Source organism: Humulus lupulus, chromosome 8 (assembly GCF_963169125.1).
Source record: "Humulus lupulus chromosome 8, drHumLupu1.1, whole genome shotgun sequence".
In the NCBI taxonomy this organism is placed as follows: domain Eukaryota; kingdom Viridiplantae; phylum Streptophyta; class Magnoliopsida; order Rosales; family Cannabaceae; genus Humulus; species Humulus lupulus.
Window position 1 is genome coordinate 41,687,625 of NC_084800.1, and position 27,202 is coordinate 41,714,826.

The following is a 27,202-nucleotide window of genomic DNA, read 5'->3' on the forward strand; positions in this document are numbered from 1 at the left end:
CACCTTTGCCAAATCTGACTAATTAGTCAGTGCCATGCACAAGTAAGCAATGCCATCGATATGTCATTCATCCAAGAGTAGAACATTCAGCATGCTTACCTAACAGTTGTGAGCATAATACTGATCAAGCACAACCACAGAGACTCAAGCTCTGACCAATCTCATATTCATCATTCATGGCATGCCCTAATCACATGTTTCTTGTGCATCACATGCATCACACTTAATCATCCAGCATGCCTCAATAATAATTATAAGCGAATGGGCAAGATTGCCAAGCATTCATTATGCTATCAATGTTCTCATTCAACATCCAACATGCATCAATCACAGCCATGCATGTCACATATGGGGTGCAGTTCTCTTACCTTGGGTTCGAGCAAGAATTAATAAAAGAAACGACCTTTGAGAACGATCAGTCCTTTGGTCCTTTAACGGTCACCTAGTCATAACAAAAAATATAGGATACCATCAATGAAAATGAAAACAAAGGTTTCCAAACCAATATCTAGCCTCCGGGACGTCAATCCACACTTAACCGGGTAGTAGGACCGACCTCGAGGCCTTAAGCTAGCATCCCCAAGTTAAAAACCTATTTCTGGCCAAATCTGCCCTGATGGGCCGCGGCTCACCCTCAGACAGAGGCAAAAACTTGCCCAGAAGCACACTCAGGCCGCAGCACGCCATAGCCAGGCCGTGACACATTACACAAACCAGCAACAGTTAGATTTTCTTCCCCTGCGTTTCCCTCGAAACCAAACCTTCAAACCAGTCCCAAACCTCAACCTAACACCCAATTTAACTGCTAAACATTATCCACAATTCACCCTCATCAAAACCCAAGTTAGACACCAACCAAACTTCCATTAATTCAAACTAACCACCAAGAAATCACAAGTTGAAACTTAAAATAAAACAGAGTATAACAAGACTTTCATGGCTGAGTTTCCTTACCTCAAGCTTGGTTTTCAATCCCCTTCAATAGCTGAATCAAGTCCCTAAGCCCAAACCTTGATTTCCTAGCTTGTTACCTCAAATTGGCTCTCAAAATTCCAAAGGGAGAAAGAAGGGAAATGGTGTACGACAGAGAGAGAAGGATGAGGGTGATGATGCTCTGTTTTGGTTCTATTTTTCTACAGCCTTAAAGTCCATATAAATCCAATCCAATGACCTAAATACCCCTAGGTCACTTAAGGTTCCTAAAGCCACCCCAAGGGAAAAATTGTCCTTTCCAACCTATACCATTAATCATAATTAACGCTCTCCAATTCCCGCTAATCTCAATATTCTCAAATACCAATAATTCACATCCCGTTACCCTTTAATTCCCGGCAACGTTCTAATCACCAAATTACCCCGAGACTCACTCCGAGCCTCGAAATTAATCCCGTTATGATTAGACCGAAAACTTGCATTCCCATGATCGTCTCATGTCGAATGGCTCGAGCCAATCCACATATAATGTGGTAAAATTATAATTCACCCATATGCATGAAATTACACAATCACGCCCCCAACGGCCAAATTACCAAAATGCCCTTACAATTAAAATATGATCCCATATGCATGCATTCACCATCATATAATAATATAATTCACATAAACATGCATATACTCATTAAATACCATAATAAATTAATTATGGCCCTCCCGGCCTCCTAATCAAGGTCCTAAACCTTATTAGGAAATTTGGGGCATTACAATGCCTCAATAATACTCACGCATGTCATACATACACAGGGTGCAATTTTCTTACCTCGGGTTTGAGCGAGAAATATAATAAGAACGACCCTTGAGAACGATCAACCTTTTTGTTCCTTAACGGTCACCTAATCATAACCAAATATGGGATTCCATCAATAAATTGAGTAATAAAATGTTTCTGGACCAAGACCTAGCCTCCGGGACATCGAATCCCACTAAACCGGGTAGTAGGATCGATTCCGAGGCCTAAGGTTTGCATCCCTAGGTCAAAAACACATTTTTGGCCAAAATGACTTTCAAGCGCCGCAGTCCTTCCCCAAGTGCCACAGCCCTTCCCCGAAACAGAAACAACCCCCTCACGCCTTTGCCTCAAGCGCCGCGACCCTTCCCTAAGCGTCGCAGCCCTTCGGCCCCAGTTCAGCCAACACCCTGGTTTTTCTTCCCTTGCGTTTTCCTTGGAACCAACCTTCCAAACCAACCCCAAACCTTACCAAAACATCCAATTCAACCCCTAAACCTCATCTACATCACCCCCTCACCAAAACCCAAGCAATCATACACAAAAACTCCCATTGATTCAAACTATCCACATCAAAATCTATAGGCTGAAAACTAAAAGAAAAACAGAGTAACACTTGGAATTCATGGACAATTTCTTACCTCCAACCAGTTTTGAATCCTCCTTAGTAGATGAACTAAGCCTATAACCTCCAAGCTTTGATTTCCTAGCTTGATTCTTCATTTTGGGACCAAAAACTTCAAAGGGAGTTAGGGAGAAGATGATGCACGGGAAGGAGAAGCTTGCTCTGTTTTTGTTCTATATGCTTCTACAGCCAACTTAAAACATATATAACCTAAGCCAAATGACCTTAATGCCCCTAGGTCACTTAAAGCTTCTAAAGTCTCCCCAAGGGTAAAATCGTCATCTTTCACCTATTTCGTTAATCATAATTAACGCTCTCTAATTCCCGCTATTCTCAATAATCCCAAACACCAATAGTTCATATCCCGTTACCCTTTTATTCCCGGCAACACTCTAATCATTAAAACATCCCGAGACCCACCCCGAGCCTCGAACTTACTCCTGTTATGACTAAACCACTATTTTAAATAATCCAAGATCGTCTCATGCTGAATGGCTCGAACAAACCCACATTATAATGTGGTCTCAACAACATATCTTTGACATGCATACAATTATACCATCAACGAGTCAAATTACCATCACACCCCTGTTATCAAATGTGGACCCACATGCATGCATTTAACATCATATAATAATATAGTTCACATATACATGCATTTGATCAATTAATGGCATAATTAAGAAAGTATGGCCCTCCCGGCCTACTAATCCCGCCATTAAACCATATCGGAGATTTCGGGGCATTACATTAATGGCCATTAACTAATTAACTTGGCATGTGATAAAACCATCTAGGGCCTCTATCTACTAATTGAGGTAGGTTAGATCACATGGTAGTACATGATAACCCATCTAGGTCCTCTGCCTACTAATCGAGATAGGGTAAATCATAACTTTAAACCATGAAAACGATAAAAATTCTTGGGGCTTGCTTTCTAAGAAAGTCATATGCCCAAGGACTACAAAAACATATTTATACATATACATATTATAGCGTAAAACATATCATAACATAAACATATAAACACATAAAGTCTATCATATTTTCCTTACCAAAACCGGGATATTTGAGAACAAATGCGGGACTTGGAACACTCCTATAACCAACAATAGAATGGTGAGTATTTCTAAAGAGTAAAGAAGAAATGTGGAAACTAAACCTTCAAGACGAAACTTACCAAGAAAGATCTTTAAGTTTCAAGAGCCTAATCAAAGGGGTTTGTTGTCCCTTCAAAGTTTGGAGCGTGTTACTTATGAAACCGCTCTTAGATTGGCTCCATGTGCTGAGTTGGGTATGGCGCATAGTTCGCCATTGGCCATCCCCCATAAGGACCAACTCAAAACCATTGGAATGCTGGCGAAAGAGTACTGCACTACATCAAAGGGACACTTACTCTTGGACTTCACTTCAAACCAGCTCAAGTATTGACCTTAGAAGCATATTCTTATTCAGATTGGGTTTCAAGCTTAGATGATCATAAATCCGCCAGTGGATTCATTGGGAAACTTTTACAAGATCTTTATTTATTTTCATGTATATCTATTATTAAACAAATTAATATGAGATAACCTAGAACATGTTTCAAAAATTGAATTCAAAGAGAAACAATGATAAGAATACTTACAGTATACACAGCGGAATGAAAGAGTCATTCCTTCAGTTTCTCTAACCCTTGTATCCTTTCTGTCGCAGAGTGTTACCAAAAATATGAACCGATCTTCTATTATCATCATAGTCTTCCAAAGTATCCTTAGAATCATCTAGACTAGAGTAGGCAATTCTCAACACATGCGATAGATACAGAGAGAAGAAGAGAAAAGAACAATAAGAGGCTTAGAAAAATGTTTGTGTTTAGAGAGAATCTAAAACTATCAGAAAACCAGTGATTAAATTTATGTTTTGACTTCTCTCTAAGCACTTCTTTTATAGACTCAATTAAGTCATTTATTTAATTAAAAAATTAATAAAATAATAGTCAATTAACAGTCCTAGGTCGAAATATCATGGACTTTACGCCCGTGAAATTTCTCATTTGATTATATGCCCATTGGACTTAAAATCAAGGCATGTATTATTTTCTATTAATTTAATTAATTAAATAATTATTTAAATCCTTTATCAAATTAATTATTTATAATTTGAACCTTGATTTAAACTTATTTATTAATTTAGATACTAATTTATCTTAATTAATAAATCTGCCATAATTTCTCTTTTCTTCTCAAAATTACCTAACTCTGTGAAACTATCCAAAATTGACATGGTCAACTTTGATAATTATAATTGATAATTCAATCAATTAATTGAGACTATCAAGTTGATTTTATCCAAGGTACAGTGGGGACCATGGGCCTATAAAATCAAGCTCCAATAAGTTATCATAAATCTAACAAATAAAATTACTAACTTATTAATCCCTCGTGACTCCACTAAAGACTCGGAATTGCACTCTTGAATTCATAGAATGCTCTATAACAAATATAGATACACTATTAATTATCCATTGTTACAACCATAATTGTCACTCAATCCTCTATAGACGGTCTACAATGAGATGAGACTAAAATATTATTTTACCCCTCATTGTATTTTATCCTTAAAACACTTAGTTCCTTGTAAATGAGATTTCATTAAACTAATTTAATTATTGAAATGAGATCTCTATCATTTAACACCTTGGACCAAACTAAAAGGAAACCATCATTTCACTTCTTCATCAGAAGCTATAGATGCTCACATCTATGATTAACACTCCCACTCAATTATACTTCCGAGTTCCCAAGATGTAAGTATGGGCTAGTCCGTAGGGTACGCTGGTTACGAACAAGTCAAAGAACTCAAATAATACAATCAGTTAAAAATACTAACCACTCAGAATTGAGATTGAATTGACCTATGGTCAACTATATAATATGACTAGAATAGATAATAACGGTATGTTTACTTATCCTATCAACTGTCAATATCGGTCCTATCCGATGTAACAAATACATCTGATCTTATCTACTTTGATAATGTTCTGAAAAGAACATAACACTACAATGTGTAAGTAGATCATATCGTAGATTGGCAAGTTAGTGTAAATCATGTGCACTGACTAAAGAATATATAATCATATTTATATTCCATTGTGATGATGTCGCTATAAATATGATTAGCTATATGCTCGGGATTTAATTGAAGTTTATATTAAACAAATAATCATGAAAATAAAACATGTGAGCAAAGTGATTGACCAAGTCAAAAAATGATATCTATTCTTTTATTGATAATAAAATGAGATTACAAAGAATATGAATTTTAATTAAGGCATAAAATCCCAACAGATTCTGCCTATTTCTTGGTGGCAACTTAGTCATCTGGGCATCTCGAAAGCAACATGCAGTGGCTAGGTCCACCACTGAATCTAATTATCGTTCTCTTGCCTCCACTGCAACTGAGTTGGTGTGGTTACATGCTCTTCTCAAAGAAATAGGTATCTCTGTCTCCACACAAGTTCCAGTTTTGTGATGTGACAATCAGGTTGGCTCTAAATCCAGTGTTTCATTCTCAGACTAAACACATCGAAGTCGATGTTCATTATGTTCACTCTCTCCTAGCTGTGAAGAAATTAGATATCCGATACATTCCTTCCGAAGAGCAACCCGCAAACTTATTTACCAAACTAATCTCATCTCGCTTCAAATTTCTTTGTAACAATCTGCATTTAGCTTACTCTAAGTACAACTTGAGGGGGGCTGTTATGCATATACCAGAAGCTAGAACTAGTTAGTCAGTTAGGAGGTTTGTTATAAGTTGTTAGGTATGTTCCAATTCATAACAGATTAGTTGTTAAGTTCTAACTGATTCTTTGAGCTTCTTTAAGCTTCATGTAATTTCCATTGTAATAAATATATATATATATAATTCAGTCAATGAAGAACATCAGAATTTCCCATTCATTCTCAAATTCTCAACCGACATAACACCAAACAATACAATATGCTAAATGATATAAAATCACATAAAAAAATCACCATTACTATAAGAAATGGAACTAATAATCATAAAAAAACTACATACCTTAATTTTCTCAATAGAAGAACAACTTTAAATCACATTTATGTATATTTAGATTAGATATTATAAGCGTGTTTAGATGGAGGAGTCTAAGGCAATAAAACCAAGAATCAAGATGTAAAAAAAATGAAACTATGCTTATAGATTTGTTTTGTTGCTAGAGAGAATCTTATAAGGAACTTTGCGTCGGTTTTGTCAAGACCAATGTAAAAATCTTAAGAAAACAAAGACTATTATGTTAATTTGTGACAAAACCCAGATAATATCTCAAATTTTTATGTGAATTTAGGTATAATATAGCTCAAAAAAAATTATATTTATATTTTCTTCTTAATAGGCTACATATATAGGAAGATTGTTAAGGTAAAATCTGAAGAGTTAAGATAACAACGCACTCTTTCTATGTATATATATATCGATCACTTAGACACATGAGTTAAGAGTGTACATATCTAATTAATATAGATCGTGGAGCACCTTTTACTCTCTTTTTTTCCTATGGAAGAAGGAAAAATTCTGTCTCATCACAAATATTATTATATATGTTTGAGTGAATAAGTTTATTAATAAATAGAATTACATCTGGCAGATACAATTAATAATAATAATTATAAAGTGGGCTCTAAGAAACCTCAGTGAAATCAATGAAGAGAAAATGGTAGGTGAAGATTCGGCAGTTCTGAAGCACTGAGATATGGATCGAATAGATCAGAAGTGGCATTCTAATGGGGGAATTGAGAAAATGGCCAATCATGCAAAGAGAAAGTCTCTCTGGCCTTTGGTCTTTTGACAGACCGACAACGTCGCATTAATCAAGGGCAGACATTAGCCAGCTCAATTGCTTTGGCATCAGTGCATAAATAATTAATGTTAGTATAAATAATAATGAAGATCTACAAAGAAATTAAGAAGAGACATTTCCAGATTTTTTTAAAAAATTAATTTGGGATTTTGTTTATTCCTAAACTCTACTGCCACGACCATATATATATATATATATAGATCAATCTTTTTAAGTATTTACTTAGAGATCAATATTATTATATACACACACCCCACCCCACATTTGGATGCACATATAAATATATATATATATATATATGTTGTTACTATGGGTGGGGGACAAAAACCCATTTCGTTATTTTCAAACAATTCTAGGAATTGCCTATCTTGGATGAAGAAACAATGGCCTTTTTGCTCCTCGTAGCAAAATATAATACTTGTATATTTTTATGCATAGGGGGCTCCAACGGTACTTAAATCACATAGAAACATGTTCAATCAATATAACACTAACCCATCTAAAAATTTTGCTTCAAAACTTAATTGTCTTGTTTTGTGAGGTGTGTGTGTGTGGCTACATAGATATAGTAGATTAATTACACATATATTTTTACATATAGGTATTAGCTAGACAAGAGGCTAGCTTATTAGTTGAACAAAATAAAAAACTATACAATATTATTAGATAAATTTTGATAAGAAATTATATATTGTAACTTGACCTTTTAAGATGGATCGATTGGAATGTTAATTTTGTCATGTAGCTAGGTTAGGGGAGACATTGCTCAGATGTTGATGAGAAGCATGCTCAAGACAAAGCGGAAGAAAACAGAAACCTCTATTATTATAATAATGATATACATAAAACAATTAAGTAAAAAAGTTAGCCAAGTACTGAGATCAGAACATTGTTTGCTGTTTATCAGCGGATCAACTTTTTATTTCATTTATAAATGTTATTATGTATTATAAACAATGGGGTTCACATATTGGAGAATAATAATGGTTTACGTTAATAAAGATTGTATGTATTTATATATATATTTATAAATCGTTTCGTATGTAATTGGGGTATCGTAAAGGCAATGCTGGCTCTTTTTCATACACTTTAATCAGACAGAATTAATTAGCCGACTGCATGCATAAAAGATTATGTTAATAATAATTAATATATTAATTCACCTGCTTCGCATATAACAATAAAATTAATAATCATATATATAATAATAGTATAACACAACATATATATATATTATAATGACATGTATAATAGGACGTTGTGGTCCCTAATTGAAGCACAACGTTCAAGATTAGCATCGTGATAAGGAAGAATAAAGAGGTTATAATCACTATTAATGAACCATGGTGTATGTGTCTCCAGAGAGTGAGAGGACTAGGAGCAATAAGGCAATGACAATGCCAATAATAGAGAAAAAGAGATAGAGATAGAGATAGCATGAGTCTAATTATTTAATTAATTAAAAAAATAATATTTATGAAAACTCTTATATGTACATAGGATTTTCTTAACAATGGTCGATTATGGATCATGAGATCACATGCTCCATGGCATGCTGTTATTGATTCCTTAAACAAAAGCTAAAATAATAGACCAAAAAATAGAAGAGAAGAGAAAAAAGAGAGAAAAAGAAGAGAGATTGCTCTCTCTAAACCACATGCTTCCTGGGGACCATCAAACTCTCCCTTAAAAATATTACAGCTACTCTCCAAGAAGAGCATGAGAAGATCCCAAAAAAGTAAAACAATTTTTTTTAAGATGAAGAATTAAATGTTACATATATTTACATATGTATATGTGTAATTGTGTATGTGTAATTGTGTATGTGTTCTTTACTCTCTCTCTTATATCTTACTTCTCACTAAACTACAACTCTATAAATTGCCCTAAACCCCAGAAAGGGAAATGCATAAAAAATGTGGCATTTGCATGCTGTATTACAACCACCTTTGCTTTAAAAGAACATTACATGCATTGGGTACTGCATGTTTCCTTGCTTTTTCATCTCAAATCTCTAATCACAATATCTACCAAATGTTACTTTAATATAATTATTAAGATTATTGAAAGAAGATAAAATGAAATTTGGTCCATGTTTTGTTCTTAATAAAGGAGAACACTCTTTCATATTTGGAAAACAGCTGTATGCGTGTATATATATTTATATAAGAATACTTAACAATAATATAAAATTTGTGTTATAGAAAACAAAAAATTGATTGGATTGATTTTTAAACATCAAATGATGAAAATTCAAATATTGATTTTGATTATCCAAGTAACATAACCTCAACAAACTATATAATATTAAAAAAAAACTCTTTATAATATTATTAACTTATAAGATAAGTGTTAGTCTATCTTTACATGTCACATATACTTAGTTTTGTACAACTTAAGTACATGAAATTATCCAGCCTGACATGAGTGTACGGAACAGTGTGTTTAGATGCAAACTTAAGCTAATTTTTCGTCAAGAGAGATGTTGCTGCAATTTACATTAACAATTTAATTATTAGAAGATTGTTCGTGCAGATTGTTGCTCTAATTGGCATTATAAATTTACGCCAATGAATATAAAATAGTATTATATATGAACAAATTAATTTCATTGGGTTTCACAACCATAACAAGTAATTAACCATTAAGCTAAATAAAAATATGTACACATATTTAAAGCTTCTGACCGTCTACATATCAATGGAAGCATATGAGTAAGTGAAGTAGTGAACAAAATTTTTTGTGTCCAAAATTTTACACATGCAATATTAATTATTTTGAAAATGGAGCATTTATGAAACATTTGCAGCCAGTTGTCTGGTTCCTATAACTTAGATTATAGTCAACTTACAAATTAAGCTACATTATATATAAATTTATATATTTTTGTTTTTTTTAATGGAAAACTACATAATTGATTCATGATATATCCGTTAAAATCATAAACAGTTTCATAGGCTAGACACCTTGACTATGGCACAGGAAAATGCATGTTACCAATCTCAATTATACATGTTATTGATAATGAACATTGCAAATTTTGGGCTAGAGAGCTAGCTCTATTAGAGAGGTACACAAGAACCTAGTGAAAGGTCAATTATTATGTTGATCTATCAGCTAGACAATATTTTTTTAAAGACCTAGATGCCTAGAAAGCTATAGCATTTAAAATACAAATAATTAATAATATATCTCTTTATGTATGTGTAAATATTTACATAATGTCTATCCTTATCTTCCCTTCAGAATATTTAATATCATTATTAATTTATACATTTTCCTTTTTCTATTCCATGATATGTTTCCAAAAAATAGTTCCAGGAATTCAGGACCCTTTATGGAAATGATTAAAAGAGTGGTTCAATTCAGCCAATATAAAGATATAATTTTTTTTTTTGGCGAGGTGATACAGAGTTACAAAAGATACATAAACCAAAGAAGTTATGATCGTCCAAAAATGGTCAGTGCCCTATAATGGGACATATGATTGGATTGTAATTTAACCACATTCTTCACCCAATCATAGTAGTGAGAGAGAGAATAGTCAGAGAGAAATGATAAGCAACAACATTGATTTGTGATTTTACAGAACTGTGTAGGAATTCATGAGCCAGACTATACATTACATACACATTAGAGAAATTTAAAATGTAATAATGAAAAAAATTGATCAGCTACCTAGTTGTTAGCCGTTTCTCTAATTTCCTAGAAAGAAAGAAGAAGAAAAAGAAAAAAAAAACAATCTCACTCGGGTGCAAAGCTAGAGCTTACACCATTGGGGTTTTTTTCACTACATGTCCAAGGTTAGTGTCCTTCGGTAAAAACCAAGGACGTGTTTGGGTCGGTCTGCTAGGAACAAAGGGACAATCTTCCAAATCTTCTATTTTTCTAACGTAAATGGTAAAATCCTCTAGAGTCACCACTCACTAATGGCCACTACTTTTTTTTTTTTTTCTTTTTCAAAGAATTATATAGCGAAAACAGGCTCACACAAAGAGGATAATGTGCCCTTAGCGAATTGGGTCATCCCCTCTTCACACCTCCTTACTCTTTAGGACTTGCGGGCTCCACCACTTTCCCCTCTTCCTCTTCAAAGCGCTGGAATATGATCGGCGCGCCGTGCTGGGGATGAAGAAGAATCAGGACCGTCGGTGCGTGTTGGTAGCTCGGGGAGAGCTTAAATCTGAACCGTTGGAGTATGATCGCCAGCGCTAGCTTGGCGTGGAGGACGGCGAGGTTTTGGCCGATGCAGGTTCGGACCCCAAGACCGAAGGGTATGAAAGCCAATGGGTGTTTGGCAGCTCGAGCCACGCCGTCGGAGAATCGAGCCGGGTTGAACTCGTTCGCGTCATTACCCCACGTCGCCAGATCGTGATGAACGGCTAAGATTGGAATCAAGAGCTCCGTGCCACGCGGAATCTTGTAACCACCTAGTTCCACGTCAGTTTTGGCCCGTCTGATTGTGGCCACCGTTGGCGGGTATAAGCGAAGTGATTCGTTTATTATCATGGTCAGCTGCACATCAGATCATAGCCCAACAAACATCAATTGACTGAAATATCCTTAATAACTTTGAAAAATAACGAAAGTACCACTGCAGTTTCGATCAGTAACAACATAATAAAGCAAAAGGTGGCAGTTTGGTTTTTCTCATGAAAAAAACACGGCGCTAGGAGACAAAACCATAATTTTTTGTCCTATTTATGACATAAATAAAAATAAAAGAAATAAAAGAAAAAAAGCCAGCTCTCCTTACCGTCTTGAGCTTGACAACATCATCCTTAGTGGGTATGTCACGTGCTCCACAGACCCTAAGCACCTCGTCACGTGCCCGTACCTGCCATTGTGGGTGCATCGCTAGCAGAACCGTCGTCCACGTCAGCAGGTTGGATGTGGTCTGTTTCCCCGCAAAGAAGAAACTCTTACACTCCTCCACTATGTCCTGTGGCGTTATGGCGCTCTTAAACGACGGCGTATCCGACGCCCGAATCATCAGCCCAAGCAAATCCTTAGGACCACTACTAATATAACTACTCACCTTTTCAATCTTTGTCGAATCATCATTCAATATCTTCGTCCCTTTCCTCTGATCAATCAGCTTCATTAGTGACTTCTTTATCACTTTATTAAGTCTCCATGAATTTATGTTCCTCTGAGTTGGTAAAAATCTGTAACAACAAGAGAACAAAATTTGAATATGAAAATGGCGGTTAATTATTCTGCGTGTACGTACATATATGTAAGTATAGTATGTATACATACCTGTAACCGGGGATGAAAACTTTCTGGAAAGCATCGGAGGCGAGAAGCATTTGTTCAGCTTGGAGCTTAAAAATAGCTTTTCCTTCTTCGTAGCTACTTCCAAAAGCGGTTCTGGTTATTACGTCCCCAGTTAGGGTTTGAAACCACTCGGAAACTTCGATTTCAACCTCGCCGGTATCGGACATGGAGGGCCGCCATTTCTCCAGCATTTCCACCACAGTTGTTGCCATCACAGGTATCATCGACTGTATATTTTTAGGTATATATAGTTAGATTAATAAAAAAATACATATACGGAAATAAATACATATATATATATATATATTTGGATGGTTACCTTGAGATTCTCCATGTGAAAAGTTGGAGCGATGACTTTCCGATGGTGAGCCCATTTTTCGCCTTTAAGGCTTAAGAGGCCATCGCCTTCAAGCTGCTTAATAAGCGGGTGAGCCTCATTTTTCTCGTAGTATTCAGACTTGGATGTGAATATTTCTCGGATCAAATCCGGGTCGGATACGGTCAGCCGACCCGTGGCTCCGAACCACACTATGAATGTTCCACCTGCCACCCACGAGATTTTTTAATCAGAGACCGTTACGACAGAAAGAAGAATTTTTTTTTTAAGTTTCAGTAATTAATGCAAGTGTGAAATAAATGCAAGTTGATAATAAGTTGAGGAAACAAAATAAATAAATGTGACTATGTAACATAAAATTAATCAGAGAATTAATTAATAAGAAAAGAACAGAATAGAACAATAAATGCCTTTTGTTTTGATATTATTACAGTTACTGGTTTATAAATCTCTCTCTCTCTTATATATATACGCATATAACACTGCCTCAAGTGGTAAGTGTATGAAGTTTGTGAAAGAGGAAGTGACTAATTAATAATTATGATGATGGAAAAATATGGCGAACATTATTTTCATTCAAATGAACATTGGATAGTGTTCGTCCCTACACAAAAGAAATAGTGGAAAAAAATAACAAAAGAAAATAGGAAGAAGACAAGCCCAAACTATTAATGCTCCCATTTTTTTATAACTTGGTAAGCAATATGAATATTTTAAGTACCGGAAGAAACAAAAGAAAAACGACATGGAAATAAAAAAAGTAGATGAGGCTCGCTAGCTAGCTATTTAATTTAGAAATTACTATTTATATAATAAAGTTTTTATTGTTATCCCTGTCGGGACTAAAGGTTCAAAATAAAAATTTCTAAAGATGAGTAAATATTGAAATGAAAAAAGAAATAAAGTTCCAATGGGTCTAAAGAATCTTCAAACAAGACATATACCACAAATATATTAATATTATTATTTATTGCATTTTTTTTTCCGGAAGAGAAGGGATGAGAAAGAAAATGTTGAGAGAAAAATAAGGAAAAGAAAAGAAACAGGTGCGAAACAGTCCAAAATCTGAACTTGAACATCAAGCTTCAAAAAGCTCAGAAACGAAAAAAAAGAAAGAGAAAAGAAAAGCCTGAGAAAAAGTCTTAAAAAGAAGTACCCAAAACTCAAAAATCTTTCGAAAAGCAAAAAAAAAAAAGAAAGAAAATCTTCATGATGATGATCATCGTCATAAACCAAGGCAAAGGGCGCCAAGAGACAATCATGGTAGAAGCAAGCAGTACCGCCCAGAAAGGCAAAATAAAAGGCTTAAGCTTAATCATTGTTATCAAACAAAACAATCTCTCACAAACCATTATAAAAGACCGCATTAACGCAAACTCGTGTTTAACAAAACCATTTTTGAACATCACTAATGTAACACCAAAATAAAAAACAAGTGGAATAGAATCAACCCATTCACGGGAAGCCGAAATTCATCAAAACCCAGATGCTAAAACTTGAAGAGAGTGAGAAAGAAAGGGAAGAAGAAGAAGAGGAGAGGAAGAGTACTGAAGTAAAGAAGCGTACCATAAATTTTCTTCCAGTGATGGTAGAAAGAAAGGACTCTTGGGAGTATGTTGTGGGAGAAATTAGGCATGGGCTGAGAGGAGGCTGTAAGCATCATGGACACTAGCTCTTTAACATTCCCAATGAAAAAACGATAAGGGGGTCCTCTGATCCCTTGCTTTGAGAAATGGTCTTCGATTTTCCTTGGTCTCCACCAAAGCAACACTACCATGTTCAGCCCACAAACACTCACTATGAAGAATACGGACAGAAGCTTCAGCCAAGAGATCAACAGTAGTTCCGGCCCCATCTTTTTCGAAAAAACAAGAATGAAAAAACTTCAGAAAGAGAAAAACAAAAAAAAAACCAAAACTAGAGCGAGAGCAAGAGCAAGATTGATAGGAAATTTTGGTTCCTTTTCTCTGTGATCTTCAAAACCCAGAAGAAGAACACATACACATATATGTATACATACTTATAATAAAGAGTGTGGGTGGCTACTTCTCTATATTTAGCTCTCTACTTCTTCCGCAGAGCAGCCTTTGTTTTTGTTTTTTTGTTTTTGGTTTTTTTTTTTTTTTTTCTTCTTATCTGCTTTGCTTATGTTTGTTACTTCTTCTAAGTGTCTCGGCTTTTTAATACCACGAAGAGAGAGAAAGGGTGAGAGAGAGAGAGAGTTAACCAAGGCCAACGGCGTAGGGGCCGCCATTGGAATTCTAAGGGGGTCAACGAGTAAGGTTTTTCCTTTTTTTTTAAAAAAAAATTAGTAATTTTGAGTCTTTCAATCTCTTGAAGACAACATTGCCCTTGTCTTGATTTTTTCGAAAATGGAACTAAAAAGTGGAATTCTTTTCGAGAAACCAAATGTTGTTAAAGACTAACGTAGTAGCTAATGACATTCTAATATTTACAGGAATGTTTTTTTTATATATTAATTGTTGGGAGAGATTTTCTAAAATAAGAATGTTCCCAAAACTTATCAAATATTTTGATTACTACTTGAGATAACAGAGTCTGTAAAATTAGTTTTGGTATATTTAACTAGAGGGGTTTCTCTATAAAATAAAATTACTATTTATTATTATATTTAAAATCGGATGAATATAGTAACTAAATAATATTATTCTCGGTAAATATGTCATCTTTAATCACAAAATTTTAATTTCTTTTATAGGATACATAATAATTATTATGATATAGATTAATCATTATTTCTTAGTATGACTAGTTTCCAATTGAGCAAAGTATATTTTGAAATTATAATTTAATTGTACAGAGAATCATAGATGTATCCATCTACTCTGGCTGAGAAATCAAATATAGGAATTAAGTATTTATTTATTTCCAATAAGATGATAAAAATATATTATATCTTGCAGAAAAATGGTACTTATAATTTAATATCAAGGAATTTAAATTTCAAATATTATACATAACTGGTAAGTATGCAGCCCGATGACTGGATTTCAAAAATATAATATTTATTTTTCAGTCATTAAAGTTTCCTATTTATGTCTATCTGTTATAATATATTTTTTTGTATAAATTTAATAAATGAGTATTGAATAGTGTTGGGGGACGGTTACAAATGATTATGGCTCATTCAAATTCATTGCATTACAAAATTCTAATTATTGTATACGTTTCGTGGAACAGATATTGCATAATATGACATTCTAGCTAATTCAATAATTTATGATCCAATTTTGAAAAAACAAAATACTATATATATATTTATATATAGCCACTTTCTTATCATGTTTTTCTTCTAGGAAATATTCAACATTATTTTTTTTATAATGGAAATAATCAACAATATTTTTTTTCTAATGGAAATATTGAACATTATTTTTTTCCTAACAAAGATATTCAACATTATTGTGATTCTTCCTTTTTTTTTTTTTTTTTTGGGGAAAAGCCATGTGTACTGGGGGTGACAGAGGAGTTTTTAGTAACTTGATATATACATTTTCTTTCTCATATTTATGGAATTATTGGAGAACTGAGTAGCATGAGGTGTAAATAAGATCTAGACATTTTTATTCCTTAGAAATAAGTACACTATACATAACGAATTCTAATTGATTTTTTTTTCTATGTTTAAATAACAATGAACAATAAATGATCATTTATTTTCGATGTTTTTTTTAAGCTATCACTCTTAAAACATGATAAGGCAAACGTAATTAAAAAAAAAAAAGGAAGTCAAACTCCCATTTTTGTAATCTTTCGGAAAATTAATTCATCATCATTAATATTTTTTGACTAACTATTTCAAATACTTAATATTTTTTATTTTTAAAAAAAAAATACTAACTTTCGCATCCGTATATGTAACCACAAACAAACCATCAAAACAATATGATTTAGCTCCTAACATCAAAACTCTAACTCAAATAAAAATAACTAAATTTTATAGTAATTTCCAATATCATACAAAAATATAGTAATATTATTCAAACTATCATCATGTAGGACTTCACATAATCGCCAAAAATTATATACGAGATATTAAAGTCCTGCTTGCATGTGTGTCTTTGATATCGCCGGTAGTTTTCGAAACCGTCGACAAATATGGAAAAAATTCTATTTCTTGACCGTTCTATAAAAACTCAATTTCTAGTGGTGAATATGTGTTTTGTTGGTTAGCTAGGTTATCGATGATTGTAGCGTCCTGAATTAAGTTATTTTTGTTTTTGGAAGGAAAAAAAAAGTATTCTTTATTGAAATGAATCGATTATTTTGTATGTACACGCATTTGGAAATTTGGCTCTTCTTTAACTACCTAGTATTATCCCTGATACCTTTTGTTACCTGTATATACATAATATATAGTATCTTATAATAAATATATATATTGCATCGTAGCATAGCATTTTATAGATATAAATATATATTTGTGCATATATATTACAATGGTTTTTTTTTTAATGAAACAATTGGATATTATCTTAAGGGTAAAAAATTAGATCATCTATTGTTTTGGTCAAACTATACAGAAATTATTTTTAAGGCCTAATTAAACGCTCCATCCGGATTTAATTACATGTAATGAAACTGCAATTTATAATAAATAATATAAGTAACGACTATATTAACTATGAATTGACAATTAATATTGTTGAATGGTTACTGACAAAAAAAATAAACGTATGAAAACCCCACATAAAACATAAGATAAAGAATCATGTATATATTGGGTCAACTTCATGACTTCATTCAATAATAAATCATCTATTGTAGCTATATATAGCTCATTACAATAAAATAAATGATTTTGAAATAGTTGTAACCAAATCAAGAGGACGGGAAGACTTTCTTTAATTATATAAATATATATATATCATGACAAAAGAAACCTCTCTACTTAATTTTGCAGTAGCTTTCTCCAACCTGTGTGACATGCATGAGAATAATTTATGTATATGAAAAAATTAATTAATTACCCGTATATATTAATTGAGTAATAAAATTCTAGTGGGTGTGTGTGTGGTGTGAGTGTAATATCTATATGTATAACTCCTACCGACAATGAATATATATGGTCCAGTCGAAATAATCAAAAGTCTGTCATATCATGAGAATGAGAAGAAGGCATTTGGATTATGGAGACGAAGGAATCTGATGAAAATCCAAGGAGTTGAGAAACATTCATCTTAGATATAGTATATATGTGGAAGAGACTGGTAAGGGGAGTTCTTCCTATCTTCTTTCCTTGTTCCCAAAAAGATGATTTTGAGAGAAAGAGAGAGAAATAGAGGGGCACAAAGTGGGTTGTGGTTTTGGAATGTTGCTCTTAAATTTGTGCACATGGGAACAAGGCTGTCTATTTTGGGGCTTGTTTCTGTGGTCTAGGTGGGGAAATATGCTCTAGTTGACCCAACAAAGGGGTACCCACGCAAAGGCACCCTCCCCTAATCCTGTCTTAATAAACCCAAGACATGTTGGGGCCATGTGCTCCCTCTCCATGGGCCCTACGAAATTTAAAACACACACACACTCAACGGTTACACACACACACACACCCTACTAACACTAACACACCCCAATTCCATTTATCGATAAATCCCCAATGGTGGCTAGCTAACTGATCTTCTACTCGTAAAGGTAAAATAACTTTTCTTGCCCAAATTTGGACAAAGTAAACTGTTCACATTCTCACCATCTTATTTTTTTGTTACCTCACTGTGTAACAACACCACAAATTGCTTCTATCGTATATATATTTTTTTGTGCACAATATTGTACTATTAGTATCATGTGTGTCTCTATATATAGGATACTATAGAAGCAACTTTTTATCCACAACCAGTGATGATGATGATGATAATGATAATAGTAAGAACATTGTTATTATAATTTGCTAATTAATTAAGCAATGTTATTCGTCGACATCAATGATAACTAAGAGTGTTGCAGGCGGTGCAGTCTTTTGCTAATTTTTTGGACCACACTGCATATGTAGTTTGAGCAATTTTTTAAACCATGAACCACACCGCATAGATCTCAAATCGAATAAACTGCACCGTAAAATATGGTGTGTGCTGTTTATACCTATCACTAAATAAATTAACAATTAAACATTATAATTAATTTAGATTCATAACAAAGCTCATAATTAAAGAGTGTTTAACAAAATAATAAATATACAACAAACTAATAAACTTTTAGTAAAACAATAAAAATACAACAAACTAATAACAAAGAGAAAAAATGTGATATAGAAGTAAATATTTAGATTGATGAAAAACATATTTAAGTTGAAGTAGAATATGTGTTAATATCCTATAAAACATAATAATTTTTCTAGATGCTGTGTATATCATACAATATAAATATATATGCATTAACTTTAAATGTATTAAAATTGAAAAAATTAATATGTATAATGATGTAGAGCGATTTGAATCATATTTATAAAATTCAAAACTGCAAATCGTATTACACTACGCGATTAGCAAAAATACAAATCGTAATTGTACCGTAAAAAATTTCAAACTGCAAATTATAGTGCGGTGTGACCACGGTATGGACAATTTGATGAACACACCCTTAGATAAGAGCACCAATATTATTATGTATGTACCATATAAAAGTGATCGATAAGATCACTGCTTTGCTGAAATTATTGTTATCATTTCATTGGCACGTAATCAGACAATTAGTTAACAAAATACATATATTTGTGCTCTGTATACATTACTCGTATGTAAATGATATTAGTGAACGACATTAATTAAGAACACAACTTAATTTATTTCATTTAAAATTAAAAAAAAAACGATACGGTTTTCGATGTAAATATATATAAAGCAATATTATTGGTTGATCTGGTAGCTCAGCATTGTACTTTCACGTAGCAGGATTGTATAGTATAAAAAGCAACAAGTACAATCATGTAGCTCAGCATTTGTACAGTAAATAATTATAAGCATCAATTTGCTTATGCTTTATGTGTATATATGCATTTGTATATATTCCCGTGAGGTGTATGTATGTATGTATGTATAGATTCGTGAGCAAAAATAAAGAGAAAAGAATAGAGATATTTGTGTTGTAGAGCTCAAGGAAGATCTGAATTCTAGTTCTAAAATTTGGTAGTACCCCTGTTCAGTGCTTCCTGTAGTTAAATGTATATTGTAGCTAGCTTTTACAAAGGAAAGGTTTTTAAAAATTAAAAAAATAATAATAATAAATGAGGGGCTGGGGTTTTTGCCTTTCGAATAATCATTTTTCTCTGCCAATAGAAAATATATAAGACATAAAGACAAACTAGTATATTATGCAATCACTTAACAAAACTGTGGAGTTTTCGAAAATGACCAAATGATCCAACCGAGAAAGCCTGCAATTGCACCCCGATTAGGTACCTTTGCTTGCAAAATTTGTGTTCCTCTTTTTTCGAATTTGTACCTTCATTTATGTTCCAAACGGTATTCATCCAAAAACTAGTAAGATGGGAACATTTTTTTTTCATTACGTAATAATAATAAAAAAACAAAAACAAAATAAAACTAAAAGAAACAATGCCGCCAACCAAACACTTATGTAATTTTAAAAAAAATATTATATATATCCTATTTAATTCAATTGTGTTAGTTGTTATTTGATAATTATTAATAAATAGTTGAGAGATTCTAAGAATAATCAGTATACTCTCTATTTTTTTAGTTAAAATGGCTAAAAAACTATTTTAGTAGTTATTGAATAATTTAATTTTTTTTAGGGCACTTTGGTTCTATAAATATACATTTTATTGAATTAATAATCAAATGGTAATAATGATGATAAAATAATAATAAAATAAAATTTAGCTAGTCATAGATGCTCTTTATATTTGAAGTGCAAAAAATATAAAAGTTAAAAGGGCTAAAATATAGCTAGCTCATACATTAGAGTGATTAAAAATACAAAATAAGTTAATTTTAGCTAAAAATAGAATTTAATTAGTATGGTTGAAGATGCTCTTACAACTAACAATGAGCTTTGGTGACACAAGTTTAATAAGCAACATTTTGACCCTATAGCCTTTAAATTTAAAGTAACAACCTTAGATCATTAAATTATTATCTCTCTAACTAATTATACAATGTCAACTATAAAAAAAAAAGTACTAGTGATTAATTAATTAGCGTCCTATTATTTTATTTTGTGATCTATATAATTATTAATGTAAACACAACTTTCGTTGCGTAGATTATGAATTTTATAACTGATCATGACGCATCATGAGGCACATATATATATATAAATATATATATATAGATATTAGATAATGCTAATATTATATACAATGTATACGTACATACAAACATATTGTATGAGGTGGGTGCCTCCACATTAGTTGTTGTTTTCTCTACTTAACGCAATTATTATCATTAGATTTTAAATGTATACACATCGATACAATGTCATTCCGGTAAATCATGCGTGTGTGTATATAGATTTAATTAGAAAGATAGATATATATTTAATTATGGGGAGAGTAGATGATCTACTATTTCTTAATTCTTCCTTCAAGTACTTGAAGAGACACAATAAAGTTGTAGAGACGTATTTGAAACCAGAACATTTGACATGGTTATTAGCATTATTATTGTTAATTTTCTTTGTTTTCAAAAGTTAATTGAGCTTTCATATATAAAACAAAAATATTGTTCCCGAAAAAAGAGATATAAAATAATAGAAAGAAATTAACATCACACAACATAAAAGAAAAAGAAAAATGAGATTCACAATATATTGACTTATTGAGGGCTCATCCTTAGGAAAGAAATGAGATAAATAATATAATAACTCCTACTTACTGTGACATATAAGTTTTATTTTTTTCAAAAAAACAAAAACCGAAAGTAGAAGTAATAATGCCAACACCAGAAGTTCTCTTATTGTATAATTAGGTCCAGAACTGCATGCATCCATACATTTATATGTAACTTTTTTATATGCTTTGAATAAGTGTATCATGACACATACAGAAGAGGCCAAACATATAACGACAATAGATAAGATTATAGAATGCATTTGGAAATATTTTTGGTAAAATTATTTGGAACTATCTTTACAAATAATTTGGAAATACATTTGTATATATAGATACGCAAATGCACAAAACAAATGATTGAGCTTCAATAATAGATTTTGGATCCCAAATTTTATTTCCCCAAAACAAAATGATCCACAATGAATATCACATCTATATGATCGCTACTAACACATGATAGAGATGAAATAAACTTCAAAGAGATGCAATAATATATTTTTTTGAAAAGCACAGGTAATAAAGACAAGCAAGCAAGCTATAAATAGTATAAGTTGGGATATATGCACTTGTGACTTGCTTCCAACTCCATTTTCCGTATCATGCATAAATACATAGTATATAATTTATTTCTACTTTTTTAGTCATAATTAACCTAATTTTAACTCTTTAAAAATTATCCACAAAAATAAATATTATAATAAATTGACTAAAAACGTTTCATGATATCATTCTATTTATAGAAAACTTGACTAAAATCCGCTAGCTAGCTAGCTATTTCATTCCCTCAAGCTTCTTAACTTTGACCCTCCATGATTAGAGGACTTCTAGACTTATTGGGTGCTCAATTTAAAATCCGGTATGAATTATGGAAGATGACCCAAAAAGTTCACGAGCCTAATAATAATATGCTAAAGAAATATTGCATCTTTGTTAAATATTTTTTATTCGGTGGATCAAGAAAATATAGCGCATTTAGATAGAAAGATGGTCAGGCAAGAAATCAAATGCTCAACATTTCTCACATTGCACTATGGAAAATGAGAGCTGAGGCAAGCGCGTGCCCGTTGAGCTTACCTTTTTAGTTACCTCAAAAAAGAATCTATGTTTTTTGTTAGACTTTTGTGAAAGAGATATTGTTAAAAATTAATGTCTTTCACTTTTATTTCTAATTGACTTATTGGAATATGATGTAACTCTTAACTTTGCCTTCACATTCAAAAACTTCCAAGTCTTAATTAGTTTACAATTCCTCTCAATAAAACAAAAATATAAAATCACTAAATACACAACCTAAAAAACGACTTCCCTTTTGGAATTAATTTCGTCCTTTCTCATAGAGATAAAGTTTTCCTAATCGCTCCCATGATGCATGATTTTTGGGAGAGGAAAAAAATAAAGTACACAAAAATAGAAGATAAAGTAGATCTGTTTCCTTTCGACATTTTGGACAGCATATATTGTGATATTCTCTTTAATGTATAGTTACATCAACCTTTCCTTCCTTTTTATTTTTTTGGATTGAAGCATCAACCTTTTGTTTAGTCTTTGAAAAGTGCAAAAATTTGTAAATTGCTTTCATGTGAAAGTATATACATGTGTGTGTATGTGTTTATCATATATACGAGTATATAGCACATCAAAGAATAATAATGTGTTAGGTAATTTTGTTATGTATGTGACAGAGAATAACATTAATAACATCTCTAACCAGTTCTATCGTCCACGCAATCAACTGTGTGACGGGTCCTTGCATTTCACAGCTGCAACCTTACTGTCTTCTTCCTCTTTCTCTTTCTCTTTATCTATAATTTTATTTTGTTATGCATTATAACCAGAACCATGTCAAATCACTGGTTGCCACGTGTCAGCCAATCATTTACGTTTCCTTTCAATTTTGTTTTATACAGAAGCCTTTCGTTACATCAACTCAACTCAACGCCCTTTCGCAGATCCAATCACTTTTATTTGTTTGCTTCACCCGATAATTACCAAATTACCCTTTACTTGATTGTGTCTACTTTCTTTTCTTTAACTGTCTCTCTCTTTCTCTCTCATTCTATTCATTTCATTTTGTATTTTCAAAACTTAAATAGTTTGGTACTAAAATTTAACTTTTCCACGAAAAGATGAAAAAGATAGATAGATAGCATATATAGGTTTTCATGACTATATAACTTAATCATTACCACTATTTAAGCCTTTCATAGTAGGGGAAAATAATTAATTCATCTTTGATTTTGCACTTATTACCAAAGTATCAAGTTAGATATCAACTTTGGAATTCAATCAAATCTTTGATCAATAATGATATGACAAAAAATAGAATTGTTTATACAAAAGAGAGAGTCAAAAGTCAAAACCCTGAACCAATGACCGATTCTCATTGATTACATATGCAAACTAGTAAATGTGAAAAAGGCTCTTCAGAACAAAACTAATCATGATGAGGTCAATGGAATTTGAAGAGAGTAAGAAAGATTTGGTCAACTGACCACTATAAAAGTGTATCAAAAGTGGGGACTTAAAATGATTTATAAGCTTAGTGAGGAGAGGGAGAGAGTTGATTATTGAGCAACACAACACAACACAACACAAAGGTCCGAATGGCAATTTGGGAAAAACAGAGAAAATAGTCACATGCTTTTGAAACAGTAGTGAGTAAATTTTGTGTGAAGGAAAAAAAATATAAAAAAGAAAGAAAAGGTCAGTAGTCACTAGTCAGATATGATTTCTCAGTACAAAGATAACAAACTCTGGCAGTAATATTAATATATATAAGAATCAGAGGCAAAGGCAAAATCCGTACTTTTTTCGACCCACATCCCCTCGTGAATCGAGGGGCAGTAGTGATTTTCACTTTATCAGACTTGGAAAACACCTTTCTTTGCTTTTTATTTTTTACACTTCACTGATGTGAGATGACTCCTTCCCCTTCTTTAACATTTTGCTGCTTTTTTACTAAGATTTTATCACAAAATATATCAAAATTAATGCTGTTCAAATAAGTCCACAAGTTATTAACCACCGCCGAGTGCTTTCTCTTCTTTTTCTTTTTCTTTTTAAATCATAAATACAATATACATCAAAGTACTTTTACATACAATATTACAAGATAGTCGTTAAAAGATGCGTGTGATTTTTATCCATACACCATAGTTTGACTGGACTCTATCATCCTAAGGCTTTCTTCTTGCTCTAGTTCTCTTCATGTTTACTTATTCACATCAAAGATAAAACAAGATCATATGATACGACGTTTCAAAGTATTTTACTCTTTCAAGTTTTTTCTACCACAAAGTACAAACAAAATATTATGAATTCAATACTTCTGTTGTATACGTGGGAAGCTAAACACAAGCTACTACAAGTCATGCCACATGTTTTGTCCCTATAATACTATGCTTGCCCCATTTTTGTCTCTTTCCAATGACTATGTCTACAAAGTTAAACAAAATTAAAAAAAAATGTTGAAACTATGTGACCAGGATTCTGTTTTCCTCATTTGCCCTTCTTATCTACTCTTAGTTTTTGGGGGAAAATACATGTTTATTGATTGTTTTTACTTGATCAGGTTCTTCTTTTAGATATCTTACTCACATGAAGTATTTTCTAAATTAGATATAGGACAGTGTGAGTAAAATCTAGGCATGTGGTAGTAATTGACAAGTATTTTACAATTAATCATGGTAAGCCATACATGTTAATATGTTAGTCCAAATATAGTAAACAGTTGAAGAATAAAAAAAGAATATACCATAAGAACTCAACTAATTAGGTCACAGTAATAGAACATGTATAACTCAATGAAACAGAGCTGTTCCTTTAAACTTATACAAGAATAAATAAATCTTTTGAGTACCATTTCTTTTCTTTTTCTCTTTTTGACTAGCAAAAAATGAAAAAACAAATATATGATATGATTGGTTTTGTAATTTCTCATCACAAAAAGGAACCAAGAGGAACAAAAACAACAAAGAATTGCTATCAACTAAGTACTGACTTTTTGCAGAATGCTGCCCACACCTCAATGGAATGTCATTCCAAGATATGACTTATGACATGCTAAATTACTTTTATGCTTATTGTATATTAGCACAAATGTCACTGTTCTACAAAACTATCCCCTAATAAGGCAATTCAACTTTCATGAATGTGACAATTAAAGCTTAGTGTATTTTTCATTCTTGTGTATTTATCTATATGTAATGTACTACACATGCTTAACTTAGGCAAGTAATTTTTTAAGTTCTACTTGAAACCTCTTTTTTCTATTATCACAAGATTGTAAAAAATAATTGGATGGATACTCATGCAACATCAAAACCCCAGCCAAGATCCCCCAACTGGGAAAATCTTCTTATATACATATGCAATAAGAGAAGTAAGAAACTTTGTAGGGAATCAACAAATTAGAGAGAGAGCATAACATATGTAAGAACTAAAATAAATACAGTATTGTCATTTTACCAATTTTGTTGTCAGTTAAAATATGTCTGTACTACATTAAATAGCTGAGTAGCAATATTGTGCAAGCCCCAAAAACTTAAATGGGGACCATATACGGTGTAGAAGGGCTGTTCAAGTGACAAATGAAAATTCAAAGTACTGATCATCAAGCTGGAGAATCCAGATCATCACAACTAAGATGAAGTGGAGAGAGAAAGAGAGACCTAGCTAGGGTCAATAAATTCAGGTTTCCCTATAATAACTAGCAATGAGGAATACATGCCATATGGCAAAGACAATGACAGTTGCTTCCTATCTTCTCTATTTATGCCACTCTCCGTTTATGCCTAAGCACATGCTCTCTTTGCAGAACATGTCCTGTTTTCATTTTTTATTTTATTTTCCCTCCTAACATGAACCTACTTTTAATTTTCAAATTATGTAGTGTATGTACCTTCTTTTTTTTTGGAGGGGTTCTCTCATCATCATCGTTTTACCCTACCATGACCATCATGTATCATATGTGCACATTTATATATATATATGAGCTTCGTATCTTCATAACATAATGGGGTTGTCACGATATGTCACAATCCTCAATTACTACTGTTCCCCTCTTCTTCTTCATCTTCTATTTCTTTCATGATTTCCTTTTCTTTGCTTGGCAACAAAATCCTTGGAATCTCACTTCTTTTTTATTAACATACTTTGGATCGACACGAACATGTGCCATCCCGTTGCAAAGGTGGTTGTTTTTTGTTAGGACGAGTTCAAAACCTTGACATTGATTAAATGCTGTTGTGTATTGGTAGTTAGTCAAAATAAATCTGTCGCCATGGCTTATTAGGAAGTATAAATGTAATAGACACATATGTGACGATGACATGTTACAAACAATAAATGTATTTTTTTTTTCTTCTTTTAGTTTGATACTTAATAGAAGTTCAAAAGATTGGAAGAAAGGTGACATGTGTTAATAATTGGTACATGAAGATAATAACTCAGAGCTCAGTCCACTCTTTTTTCGGGGTTTATACAAAATTGAGACACAACAATAAGCCATTAAAATACCAAACAAAGCCAAAAAAGACATAATGGGTCAGTTGTAAAAACAACAA

At 32.5% G+C, this 27,202-nt stretch overlaps 1 protein-coding gene across 2 annotated transcripts; it reads right to left on the reverse strand.

The window, feature by feature from the left end:
• Positions 1–10,753: 10,753 nt before the first annotated feature.
• LOC133796956 (cytochrome P450 734A1) lies at positions 10,754–15,113 on the reverse strand. Of its 2 annotated transcripts, XM_062234675.1 has the most exons (6): positions 14,850–15,113; positions 14,396–14,684; positions 12,812–13,035; positions 12,475–12,719; positions 11,969–12,380; positions 10,754–11,727 (listed from the first exon to the last, which is right to left on the reverse strand). In XM_062234675.1, the coding sequence occupies exons 2-6, from the start codon at positions 14,682–14,684 to the stop codon at positions 11,257–11,259; spliced, it is 1,641 nt and encodes a 546-aa protein (XP_062090659.1). In that variant the 5' UTR covers positions 14,850–15,113; the 3' UTR covers positions 10,754–11,256. The 2 variants fall into 2 exon arrangements, with proteins under 2 accessions (XP_062090659.1, XP_062090658.1); XM_062234674.1 differs by having other exon boundaries at positions 14,396–15,113.
• Positions 15,114–27,202: the final 12,089 nt, after the last annotated feature.

Excerpts from the sequence above, each read along its gene's own strand:
- LOC133796956 (XM_062234675.1), bottom strand. The coding sequence starts at position 14,684 with ATGGGGCCGGAACTACTGTTGATCTCTTGGCTGAAGCTTCTGTCCGTA. Across the intron at positions 13,036-14,395 it reads TCACTGGAAGAAAATTTATG|GTGGAACATTCATAGTGTGG; the intron begins GTACGCTTCTTT and ends CGTGGGTGGCAG. Across the intron at positions 12,720-12,811 it reads TTCACATGGAGAATCTCAAG|TCGATGATACCTGTGATGGC; the intron begins GTAACCATCCAA and ends AAAAATATACAG.